Raw genomic sequence first — 13,367 nt, forward strand, 5'->3', positions numbered from 1 at the left:
CCAGCGATTTGAATGGACTGTGTTACCACAAGGCATGAAAAATAGCCCTACCCTGTGTCAGCTATTTGTTGATGCTGCTCTCCAACCTATTCGAAAAGCATGGCCTCATGTTATTATTTACCATTATATGGATGATATTCTATTTGCTCAAAAACAGCCTTTCACTAAACAACAGGAGACCTTTTTACAACGACAGTTAGAGACGCAAAATCTCGTCATAGCAACTGAAAAGGTCCAGCGTCCACCCGCATGGAAATATCTTGGCTGGAATATTACTCAGTCACAAGTGAGTCCACAAAAATTAACCATTTGTAAAGATCTGCATACCCTCAATGATGCTCAAAAGTTATTAGGTGACCTCCAATGGCTACGCCCAGTAGCAGGCATCACCAATGATGAACTAGACGTGTTACGACCTTTATTAAAAGGAACAGATCCATCTAATCCTGTTATTGTTTCTAAGGATCAACAAGTTATGATTCAACAACTCAGTGAGCGGGTTGTAGAGCGTGCAGTAGATCGAATTGACCCTAATCTTCCTGTAGACCTCACTGTGTTAAACGGTCCCTCACACTTTATTGGTGCACTTACACAGTGCAAAAAGAAAAAGGGGGAGACTGTGAGAGTATTAGAGTGGATCTTTACCAAAATGCAACCAAAGACTACCATCCAAGAAAAAACGCAAAATTTGGCAGAAATCATTCGAAAAGGAAGAACGCGAATTTTACAAATTACCGGAATGGAGCCAAATGTCGTGTATCTACCAATACGCAGAGAAGACTTGGAGTGGTGGTTGCAGAATTCATCAGCTTTACGATTAAGTTTATTAAGTGAAGCTCTGGAGATTAAAGTTGAGCCTTTAAAAGCACCTATATTAAAATGGATTAGTAATTATGACTGGTTAAAGCGTTCGAAACGAAGTGAGCGACCCTTAGCGGATGCTATCACAGTTTATACGGATGCAGGGAAACGCTCAAGAAAAGCAGCAGCAACATGGCACGAGAACAATCAATGGCACCACCAAATCCTTCCTGCGAAAGCAGGAGATTCGTTACAAACTTTAGAGCTAGCTGCTGTTGTATGGGTATGTACCCAATGGATACATGCGAGGTTAAACATTGTAACGGACTCGATGTATGTTGCAGGAATCGTAAGCCGAATTGAAGATGCTCGCCTTAAAGAAGTGCAAAGTCAACGGCTGTTTGAACTCCTTAGGCAACTGTTGTCAGCAATACAGCAGCGCACGCAACCCTACTGCGTTATACATATTAGAAGTCATAAATGGTCTGAAGGTTTGGGGGAAGGGAATGCGCGCGCTGACCAGCTCGTGTCTGTAGCAGCTCCACTAAGCGAGTTTGTTAAAGCACGAGAATCACACAACACATTTCACCAAAACGCGCGGGGACTGCATCGACAATTTGACATTACAATGGAAGAAGCTAGAGGAATTGTACGAGCTTGTCCTACGTGCAGTCATCATGGACCGGGACTAGGTATCGGAGTGAACCCCAGAGGACTTAAAGCCAGAGAGTTGTGGCAAATGGATGTCACTCACGTTGCTGAATTTGGCAGATTAAAATATGTACACGTTACAATTGATACATATAGTAAATTTGTATGGGCTACAGCACAAACAGGGGAACGAGCACTCCATGTAATACGGCATTTAACAAGTTGTTTTGCTGTCATGGGAGTGCCACAGACAATAAAGACTGATAATGGCCCTGCTTATGTCAGTGAAAAAATGAGACGTTTTTGTCAAGCATGGGGAGTGCGACATATTACAGGTATTTCTCACTCTCCCACGGGACAAGCAATCATTGAAAGAACACATCAGACATTAAAGCAATATTTACAAAAGTTTGAGAAGATTACAGATGTACAAGAGAGACTTGCTAAAGTTCTTTTTGTGTTGAATCATCTATGTATATTTGCAGAACAGCAAGAATCACCTGCATGGTTACATGGGTATCTTAAAACATGTAAAGATGATGTTCCAATGTTTGTTATGTATAGGGATCCTTCAACTGGTTTGTGGAAAGGGCCAGCAGAAGTAAAGTATGCTGGAAGAGGTTATATGTGTGTACTTACCCCCACAGGGCCGCAGTGGATCCCAGCAAAATGGACCAAAGCAGCAGTGACTGATGCTCCAGTAACCAATGTCAACTCGTGATTGATTTATTAATATTGTTTTAGCTATATTTTAAGCATAATGTTGAGAATTGTTGTGTTAATTAATTTTGTTGTCGTAGTTGTAGCTTTTGTGCCTAAATCATTGTTTGATTTGCGAGAAAATGTATGGGTAACTTTAAGTAGAGCTATTAACACAACCACGTTTTGTGCAAGTTTGTCAACCCCTAGCGTACCCTTTTTAACTTGTTTAGTAGGTGTGCCGTTAAATGACTCAGATTGGATCGCCCTTAACCAGTCTCTTAACCAGATGCCAAAAGTTACCATATTGGCTCGAGGTAATAATATGAGCAGCTTTTTTGAAAAATTTGATAACTGGGATGACAAACTCCCTATTGGTCCTAGCCCTCAAGAAATCGAACTAGTCGATTCACTAAATGCCTCTTATTGTGTATATTTGAATTCTTCCCGGTACCCTTGTGCTGGTGAAGCCTCTAACATGCCTTGTAGTACAACTGCTATCACTCCCGTATATCCAATTAAGAATCAGTTTAATTGGAGTGTTTGGTGTAACCATACCAGTCAAAATCTGTCTAATCCTGCACCTGGAGTATTATATCCTAGGAAATTACCCCCTGGTTTGTTTTTTATTTGTGGTAATAGAGCATGGAATGGAATACCCTCAATGCCTGTAGGTGGTCCATGTACCATCGGTCGTCTGAGTTTAGCCTTACCACATTTTCATCCTAACAAATCAAATCCAGTGAGATGGAGAAGAGACACTTCCCAGATCCTTGGTAACACCTGTGATGATAACGTTCAACTTTGGAACAAATGGGAGGTATTTTTTGCTTCGTTATTTATCCCAGGTGCCGCCGCTGCTCGGGCCCACAAAAATTTAGAAACGCTGTCTTGTTGGGTGGTTAAACAAGCCAACCTCACCAGCAGAGTTTTATCAGACCTAGCTGATAGTTTAACTATTGTTCAACATGCTGTTTTGCAAAACCGCATGGCCATTGACTTTTTACTATTAGCACATGGACATGGCTGTGAAGATTTTGAAGGCATGTGTTGTATGGACCTTGAAGATAATTCAAGCTCCATACATAAAGAAATCAAACAATTGATGGAACATTCTCAAAAAATTCAACAAGATGTTGGATTTTTTGGCCTTGAAGGCTTAACAAATTGGCTTGGGATAGGAGGCTGGTTAAAAAGACTGTTGCAAAGTGTGTTGCTTATAGTAATAATTGTTATCATTGGATTTATATGTTTAAGCTGTGCTCTCTCTTGTATTCGAAAATTATTTGAGCGTGTAACTGGACCAGTTTTCCTTGTCCAAAAAGAAAAAGGGGGAATTGTTGCAGAATGGATGAAAGAGAACGGCCACGGTTCCATAGAAGGACTGTGTGATACAGCTTTTGACATAAGTCTGGAGTGAACCAAGCTAGGCCGCAGCGAGAAATTACCAGACTTGCTAGAAATGGAAAATTACCAGGCTTGCTAAAAATGGAAAATTACCAGGCTTGCTAATAAGGGAAGAGAGATAAGGTCATGCTGACCTTGTGCCTAATGTTGTAAATAACTTTGAGGAATTCGCGTAGACAAGAGAAGAAAAAAAAAATATATGTAGTTAGCTATCCGCAGAAACCGCAAATAGGAGGACGTATGAAAGTGTAATCCTTTAGAGCTTAGCCAATCAGCAGATGATTTGTAGGCATAATTAACTGGAACTGTATATAAGACATAATCGCGCCGTAATAAATTGAAGCTTGCTCTATCACTCATATTGAGTCGGCTGCTTGCTTCCCCTCGCTCGTCAATCATGGCTCTCTGATGTGAAGTTCTTACCACACAGGCAGCTGCAACTTAGTGGGGTTGCTTGACTACAGGGCTAGCTGTTTCACAGTCAGAAATTCACAGACAGACCATGATTGTCCTCCTGTATGAAGACATGCCCCAAACTTGTCCAGCCTTGTCTATACAGCACTTCAGCATCTCATACCACCACATTTCCTACTCTGGAGCAGTACTTCTATTCTTTTTCTGACACATGAGTGGCATGCGCTGCAATGTATGTAAAGTAATACTTTTTTTTTAACATTAGAATTGAGTTACTATATGATATAATAACTATTTAAAGTCTTCCCAAGTCCCAGTGACCAACTTTCAGTCCAACAGCACTGCTTAGGTCAGCTAACCTGAGTGTACAGCTCCATTCTCAACGTGTCCTTTACAGGCACTGACAACCCTGGCAAAATCCAGGGGAAAAAAAACACAGGGCAGACGAAAGTTCAGACTTAGCTTCTTTCTTTTATTCCACTGGGCATGTGCCAACAACTGCTGTCTTTAAACAATTTCAGACTCAGAAAAAACTGTCCTGCTTTGACCTACGTCAGGGATGACCCAGCCTACACGTCAGCAGACAAAACTGCTATGAACATTCACACACTTTGGCTGTATCTTCTGTTAAGAACATCTGCTGCCTCTGTAGAAATTTTTGCATCTTTTTATTGCTAAGTTTGGCAAACATGATGCATATAATGGATTAGGGCACTATGTTACATGCCAGGAAAGTGTTCAAGAATTGTCTAAAAATAGTGATATCCAAAGATGTATAGTGTCTTCCCTATTATTAGTTTTTAGGACTTCACTACTAGATGGCATTTGTATCTCAAGGTATAATTGATGAGTCCTGTAGAGCTAATAATTAAAATAAGCCATTTTCACTGCTTCTAAAATGGAGTCTGTTAGATATTTAATCAGGTCTTGTACATGACCTCTGAAGGGTAAATTTATCCTCTCAAATCTTCCCTGCCACTTACTTACATTATATATTTATAATATATATTATATTCTTCATATATATATATATTCTAGTGACAGTTGTATATTAAACGTTGTCCCAGCTTTGAAAAAAAAGATGCTTTGAGGAGTATATTTGGATTCTCTGGAGCTCAGAGTTCAAAAAGAAACAAACTGCTAAGGCAAAATGAATAACCAGTGGGAAATCAAAACACACATATGTACATGTGTGTGTATATATATGAGCCACCTAGTTCAGTGAAGGCTGCAGAGCAATATAATGGATTTTGTATAAATAAGTGAAAAATGGTTTAGAAACATAATTATTCTACTCCTGAGTAAAGCTGTTTTTCATTGTTGAAGTTATTGCCTTTAGTATACATTCAGTCCTTAGGGAAAGCTGTGGTACCTGAGCTGCTGCATTTTCATGCGTGCAAGTAATGAACTATCTTGAATTTGCTGCTGGAGTAAGGTTTGTTTTTAATGTGATCTTTAACATTAACAGATATCTAGTTCTAATTATATTGTTCCAAGTTTTATAGATCACAATAAATTAATATGGAATTTGAAGAAACACAACTTAGGAAAATGTCCTCGATTTTTGTCCATTAAATTCCTGTTAGAAGATACTCCTTAAAAGAGTAATCCTGGAGCAGAGCACTTTTATTACCTATCCATTGTCTCACATGTTTTCTGTGCACTTAGTAGCACTTAATGAACTTTCATTTGCATCTGGTAGCATTAGGATCAAACGAGCTTACATTTCCAAGGCATGTCTTTAATCATATGGGCTTTCCATGTACAGTTAATAAACACATAAACTGATTTGCTTTTCTTTTTTCTCAGTTGCAGGTGCTTCTTTTCTGCCTGACTGCACCTTCTCTGTGTCTGGGTACCTCCTGGTGCTGGTACTGTTCATACTATTATTCTGGGTCCTGATGATTATCCCTTTTCTGACTACAGGTATGACTACTCTTTGTTCTCTCCTGGTTGCCACAAACCTTTGATAGCATCCTGTTCCCGCCTTTTGGCTTGGACATGTGATAAGCAAGAAAAAAGAAAAAAGGGTAAGATGATTAGCAAGTGTCCATTATGTTCTGTTTTGATTATTCACTGTTTTATATCATGCAGGCCAAATAGTGATCTCCAAAATCTCCTTTAAAATGTGTCTTGAATGATGCTTTTTAGAAAACAGGTCTGGCAAACCTGGCTCAAGATATCTGTGTGTTGGTCTTTGTCCTTGCTTAATGGTTATTTTAGTATAACATCTTACTAAGCCTTCTATTGACCATCAAATAAATTTCAGCCCAGATCTACCCAAGAATATCAGTCACCTGGTTACATACAAATCAGCCAAGCCAATAGCCAGGCAAAGAGATGTTAAAAGCTAGCTGTGCAGAAATGCCAAGGAAAAGAGAGTATTTGATAACTCAGCTAAATGCAGTCCTAAGTTGTCTGCATACATGAGACAGAGACTCGCAGCCTGAAAGCCTCTCGCAGACTTGGATTCTCAATGAAACTCTTTGTAATGACAGCTTCAGAAATGAGAAGTAGAAGTCTAAAATGTGTTAATTAAACATAAATAAACAAATAAATAAGTGACCAAGTTATGGTTTTGAGCAGGATCAACTGATATATATATATATAAATATAGAGTTTTAGAATTGGACATACTTTCAAGAAATTACCCAGTCTGAAACCCCCAAATTTTGCCTTAGATCACAGACAGTAAATGATCTGTAAGTGAAGTAAGCAAGTAAATGAAGTAAGGATAATTTTCCCTACTTTCCCCTACTCTTCTTAGGCTTGCTACTTTCATTTTTACTTCTGTATCCTAATTTTCCTTTTCCTCTGCATATGTGAAATTCTTTATGATTTCTTCCTTTTCCCTTCATGAAAGCATTATCTTTTATGGGAAGTTCAATATGTAACTGACTCTGAACACAAAGTTACTGTGGCAGGAGGGGTTTGTGTGCAGCCATACAACACTGGGACTAAGCCTTTCGGTTTTTCATCAGTGAGCCACAGGTTGCATTAATTTCTGCAGAGGACTGAGACAACAAACAAATCATGAAATGCCTCCATCCAGTCGAAAGGATTAAAGCTGACAAAATTACAAAGATCCTCCTCATTGCCTAGGGATTGATCTAATTTGTGGGGAGAAATGGCCCCATAACCAGTTAGTGATATGTATGCCGAGTGGAAAGAACCTGGAATTTGTGTAGAAAATACTGTTTAAATGCTGATAAAAAAAGTGTTAAAGCATCTAATAGAAAATAAAAACTTGTGTATGCCATAAGATCAAACCAAGAATGATTCTTTGTGTTTTCTGTATGCTGCGAAGTATTTTTAACAGAACATTGTTGCTATGGACCTTGTTGACCTTAACTTCTGCTATATACCTCCTCTAATTTCATCCCACATGAAGTCAATACAGACTTCTCTGTAAAAAGACATTTTAATTTTGAATTTCAGAAACACCTGTTTGCATCATCTCTACAGACCTCAGTCATATCTATTAAGATCTGTAGGTGGTCCTGTGGCCCTCAGTGAATTCTTATTCATATTCCAAGTCACAATGTAAATTAAAATTATAATTTTAACTTAAATAAATATAATTTAATTAAAATTAAATATTTGCAAACCTATTAGATGTACTGTTAATTTAAGAAAAAATATGTTGATGTCATAGAACTGTAGAAGGCACAGATATTAAGGAATATTAGACCATCTCTTTTGTGTGTACGTGGATAATTTTTCTGTTCAACACAATATGACATTGTCCAGTCTAAGTTCCAAAGTCTCAGCTGGTGAGACATGCATGTACTTCTTTAAAGAAGCTGCTCTAAGACGTTCTGGTAGATAACACTGATAGAAATTTTTTTTTATTAATTACTCTGACTCCTCCTGTGACACTCCTTTATATTCTTTTGTCTGCTAAACCCACAATTCAATAAATCTATTTGTCTGTATATAAACCCATGTTCTTATATAGCTGACAAAGAAAATCCTCACAAAACCTTCCCTTACCACAAACACTGCAACATAATTTGCTATAAAAGAAATTTTCCTCAACGCAGACCCAAGAACACTTTTTTGTTATTCCTAAAGCTTGAGTCCAATTCTCATGGACTTGTGTTGCCCTACTATTTTCTCATGTAGACTCCCAGCTGTTATTTAGCCATGGTATTGTATCAGTACTCAGACTTACGGTGTAAGTTCACGCTCAGAACCCCTACTTTCACAGAGGCAAAAGTACAGCTAATTAGCAATAGCTTCCTGGTGAACCGAAGCACACACCTTGGCTAAACCAGGGACCCAAAGGGATCTGGGCATTAGGAGTAACTGCAGCTCACAGGGCTGTGCCACTTTCTCCAGCAGGAACCAACTGTTTGGTACTATCTTCCACCCAAAAGTGGTGCCAGCTTTATTTTGTAGGACAGATGGAATGCAGTTGTCTACATATACAAATGCTTCTGACTCTTCATGAGAAATTCTGCATGCGAGTGGACATTTCTTAACTGGTTACAGACAAACCACTTCAAACACTGCACTTTATGTCATTCAGACCTTTTGAATTTCCATAGAATCATAGAATCATTTAGGTCAGGAAAGACTGTTAAGGTTATCAAGTCCAACTGTAAATCCAACCCTGCCAATTCCTCCACTAAACCCTAAGCACCACATCTATGTGTCTTTTAAATACCTCCAAGGGTAGCGAATCAACTACCTCCCTGGGCAGCCTGTTCCAGTGCTTGACAAGCTTTCAGTGAAGAGCTATTTCCTGATATCCAATCTAAACCTTCCCTGGAGTAACTTCAGGCTGTATCCTATCATTTATTACCTGGAAGAAGAGATGGACACCCACCTTGTTACAACCTCCTCTCAAGTAATTGTAGAGAGCAGTAACGTGCTCCCCTCATCCTCCTTTCCTCCAGGCTAAACAACCCAAATTCCCTCAGCCGCTCCTCATCAGACTTGTGCTCCATACCCTTCACCAGCTCCATTGCCCTTCTCTGGACACGCTCCAGCACATCAAAGTGCTTCTTGTGGTGAGCGACCCACAAGACACTCTCCATCCTCCCTTTTGTTGAACTGCTTACCAGTCCAGGTGGTCTTTAGCTCTTTTACTGTGGTTGTTTGCAACTCCAAATCTCATTCAGTTGGGCTATTTCCTCAACCCTAGCTGCGTGATGCAGTTTGGAAAAAAAAAAACCCACAGGAAAATAGAATGAAAGGCTTGTGACAATAGACCACAAAATAATACTATGACATTGGAGGAGGAGAGATTTTAGTAAGTGTCTCTTACCTTCCCCTTTTGGCAGCCTCAAATTTTAGCGATATTCTTCTTTCTTAAAAAGAAATAAAAGTAAATTTACACATCCAGGTCAAATGTGCTGTTATGAAGTTGGTTTTTATAATGTTTTCCTAAGCCTGACAAGCAGAGTTAGTGCATCTTTTCAGAAATAAGGCTTCAGAAGGAACAATGCACGTGTTCCTTTGTGACAAATATCATTGACGTTCTGTGTAAGAAGCAACTTAGGAGACATAGAAGCATTAGAGAGATTGTAAGGTTAATAATAGCTTTTCTTATATTTCCCTAAAGAATATCTGAAAGACAAAAGAGAAGGAGGATCCTTGAAACGCAAAGAGCCTTAGAGGAAATAAATAAATCAGCCTAATCTTTTGGATTAACCTATGCTAGCTGAAGTTACGCAGATAATTTTGAAAAAGGTTAAAAACAGCCTATCATTTTCTGTTGGAGGAGCATGACTTAAAACTTTGCATTAATAGCAAAACAGTGTCATTTTGTAGCACCCATGAGCCTTTCTTCATGTGCCAGTCACTGTACAAGCACAGCTCAGCATTATCATAAGATGGCAATTATAGTTGAAGCTCTTCTAAGTTTGGTTCTGATCGGTAACCATAAGACAAGAGTCAAGAATACAAAGACGGAAGACAACTTGTGTGGCAAAATGAAAGAGCTCACAATTCTTAGGAAGAGAAAAAAGAGAATAGCTGGAAAAACAGCAAGATACAAATGGATGAGTAACAAGTATTACAATATAACATTCAGTAGGTACAATTGCAATTAGAGTTGATTCACTCCTCAAAGAGTGAAGAGTGGAGGCATGTTTCAAGAGAGATCTTACAGAGAGTGTCCTGAATCTGATGCTACTCAATATTTCCATCAGTGATTTAACTGATGGAGAAAAGGTTTCTACCTTTTCAGTTTATATCAAGACAGGAATGCACGTCTTCTACAAGATGAGAATACAAAATGACCTTGACAGATAAAAGGAATAGGAAGCAGCTTCTGTGAAGCAGGTAGAAATAATCAGCTGCAGTGCCAAGCAATGAGTTCTGAAGAAAATAACTAGTAGTTCCTGATGGTCACCCGTTGTGCTTGTGTCAACAATATCATACCATTGCAAAACACTCAAATATCACATAAAGAGAATGTGCAAACTAGTACACATATACAGCATGGGAAATAATTTGTTCAGTCTACTTAACTACACTAAGTTTTCAGAAATGAAAATGATCAGAGACCTAGAATAGGTGCCTTCTGAGAAAAGACTGAAGCAGTTGGGGTTGTTGAGTCTGGAAGAGGGAAGCTGATTGTTCTCAGCATGTACTAGTGTCCTGGTTTTGACTGGGACAGAGTTAATTTTCTTCTTAGTAGCTGTTACCTGTGCTTTGGATTTAGTATGAGAATAATGCTGATAACACACTGATGTTTTAGTAGTTGCTAGGTATTACTTACTCTATAAATCAAGGACTTTTCAGTTTCCCGTGCTCTGCCAGTGAGCAGGTGCACAAGAAGCCAGGAGGGAGCAGAGCCAGGACAGCTGCCTGAACTAGCCAAGGGGATATTCCATAATGTAAAGCATCATGCTCAGTATATAAACTGGGGGGAGCTGGTCAGGATGGGCTGATCCCTTCTTGGGGCCTGGCTGGGCATCGGTCAGTGAGTGGTGAGCAGCTGCATTTGCATCGCTTGAGGTTTTTTATTGGTTTGGGGTTTTTTTCCTTGGATATTATTCCTCTCTGTCTGTCTCCTCTTCATTACAATTATTATTATTTTTGTTGTTATTATTATTACTTTATTAAAATTATTAAACTGTTCTTATCTCAGTCCAAGGGTTTCGCTTATTTCCCATTTTCCCACCCATCCCACTGGGGGTGTGTGGATGTTCGGGGGTGGAATGAGCAAGCAGAGTACATGGTACTTAGTTGCTGGTGGCATTAAACCACAACAGCTAGATTTAAAAGAAAAAAAGCAGGCTTAAAGTAGAAGGGACATACATATTCAACACCAAGAAGCTTTCTAAGAGTAGTAAGGCTGTGAAGTAAGTGGCTTGAAATCATGTATATTAGCAGCACACATAATGTTCTTCAGCCACATATGTGGAAGTGATACCCCTTTAAAATGCTTTAACTTGTATCCTGACAGATATCTATTATTATATACATGGGTTTTTTTGCAAAATAAGCAGGAATTTTTGTGCTTGTTTTATGGTCTTACATGTCTTTAGAGTTTATATATCTAGATTCTTTCTACTATAAAACATTTAAAATACAGACTGTTCTAGTAAGAACTAATTCATTTTCAGACCATTAGTCATTCTTTCAATGCAGATCAGCTAAAATTTGTAAGAGGTTATCTTGTACAAAATAAGAAAGTTATGCAGAAAGGGATTTTTATTTTTCTGATTTTCATTCATTATTAACTTAATTCTGGCCTGCAATGTATGAGTATACTGCAATTAAAGTGTCCTTAAGTTATCATTACAGGGCAATTACAGTTCACTTTTCCACACCTGTAAACAATCATTATTCATACAGGTAGATTGTACACCATATGAATGAGAATAATTCCAAGGTTAATAAGATTTAGAATCAAAATGTGATAACTAAAGGTGAGAAGCATGCCATTAGGTTGTAGTAGTCAGGTTGCTGATCTTTGGTTTTAGTAATTAATAACTGCAGTGTAATTACTGGGCCTTGTAATAAAAATTGTATCCGTAATTCTCTATACATTCTGCTCCTTTTTCCTTCCTAGTGTTTGAAGCATTTAAATGTTTCTGCATTCACTGAGACAAAGCAGACGTTGTATATTGGATGCATACTGAAGTGGTACTAAGTATTTGAGAACCATTTGCATATGGTTCTATAAGACATTGAATTGATGAAGTCTCTTCACTGGCTTCATTAGATGTTGGAGAAGGCCTTTATGTGTCCATGCTCGCTTCTGGGGCTCCTTCAGCAACTGAACTAAGCAGTGAGTAACACATGGAGTACAAGCTTTCTTCTTGCACAACTCAACCTGTCCTTGAAAGCCACTTCCACTATTTTTGGGATATGGTGTCTGCTACCTGGGAAGTGGAAAATCAGTCTGTGTGTAGCTGACCCTATGCTTGCTGCTGGTATAGTTCCCTATCATTGACTGCCATGCTGAAATTATAGTTTAAAAAAAAATCCGGATAATTTCAATCTTAAAATGGTTAACAAGAAAAAAAAATCAATAAACTGCTTAGCAGTTTTTTCTTAGCTATATCAAAACCTGTTACTGCTGGCAAATGGCATTCTTGGCAAAAAAGAAAAAAAAGAAAAAACCCCCCCAAACTACCCACAACCAAAAATAACTAACTCAAAATGATCAGGATTATTTTCCCATTTCAAAAAACTAATTGAGTACATTACTTCCATCATTCTCTGTGCCTAAAAGGATTCCTTGTATTACAAGCCTGGCAAAAAAATATCATCCAACCTGTGAACTGGAATGCATCCTTATCCAAGTCTGTCTTGTACTGGGAAGCCCAGTCCTGGACACAGCGCTCCAGGAGTGACCTCACCTGTGCTGAACAGAGAAGAAGGATCACCATCCACTGACCATGCTGGCAACACTCCTCCTAATGCAGCCCAGGACGTTGTTGGTCTTCTTTTTCATTGTATAGTGGAATCTGAATACTATGCCAAAATCTGAAGTCACATTTATTCAGGTTAACTCCCCAAAGTAACTGGAGCAGCTAACATAGTAGAGGAAAAAAACATTGTCATTTCTCTTTTTTATAATACAGAATTATTTCCCAAATGTTTAAAAAACTAGCCTGTTTATTCTGCCCTCCATCTCTAAGTACAATGGTCAGCACGACCTTCAATTTTATACAGCAAAGAAAATAAATGCTCTGCTTCTGTTCAACTCAGAATTTCTAACAAACACACATCCTCCTACATCTGAATGAGCACTACTTTTACCTGCTTCGGAAGACACACTAAGGCAATAAAAACCTGTCTCACTAGGTTCGTTAAAATCTTTAAGCCTTACAAGATTATTTTGACCACCCCTCCAAGGAGCAGCAAACCTAGCGTTGAATCCAACCTACATATTTCAGAACAGAAGAGAAAGAAACAAACTGTAATGGTAA

The 13,367-nt window shown here is 38.6% G+C and overlaps 1 protein-coding gene across 2 annotated transcripts; it reads left to right on the forward strand.

The window, feature by feature from the left end:
• The first annotated feature begins 919 nt into the window (after positions 1 to 919).
• Positions 920 to 3,708, forward strand: LOC119141691. Of its 2 annotated transcripts, none has more exons than XM_037374215.1 (2): positions 920 to 1,493; positions 2,100 to 3,708. In XM_037374215.1, exon 2 carries the CDS (start codon positions 2,213 to 2,215, stop codon positions 3,569 to 3,571), a length of 1,359 nt encoding a protein of 452 aa, XP_037230112.1. In that variant the 5' UTR covers positions 920 to 1,493; positions 2,100 to 2,212; the 3' UTR covers positions 3,572 to 3,708. The 2 variants fall into 2 exon arrangements, with proteins under 2 accessions (XP_037230112.1, XP_037230113.1); XM_037374216.1 differs by having other exon boundaries at positions 2,100 to 3,449.
• The last annotated feature ends 9,659 nt before the right edge of the window (positions 3,709 to 13,367 follow it).

Source organism: Falco rusticolus, chromosome Z (assembly GCF_015220075.1).
Source record: "Falco rusticolus isolate bFalRus1 chromosome Z, bFalRus1.pri, whole genome shotgun sequence".
NCBI lineage: Eukaryota > Metazoa > Chordata > Aves > Falconiformes > Falconidae > Falco > Falco rusticolus.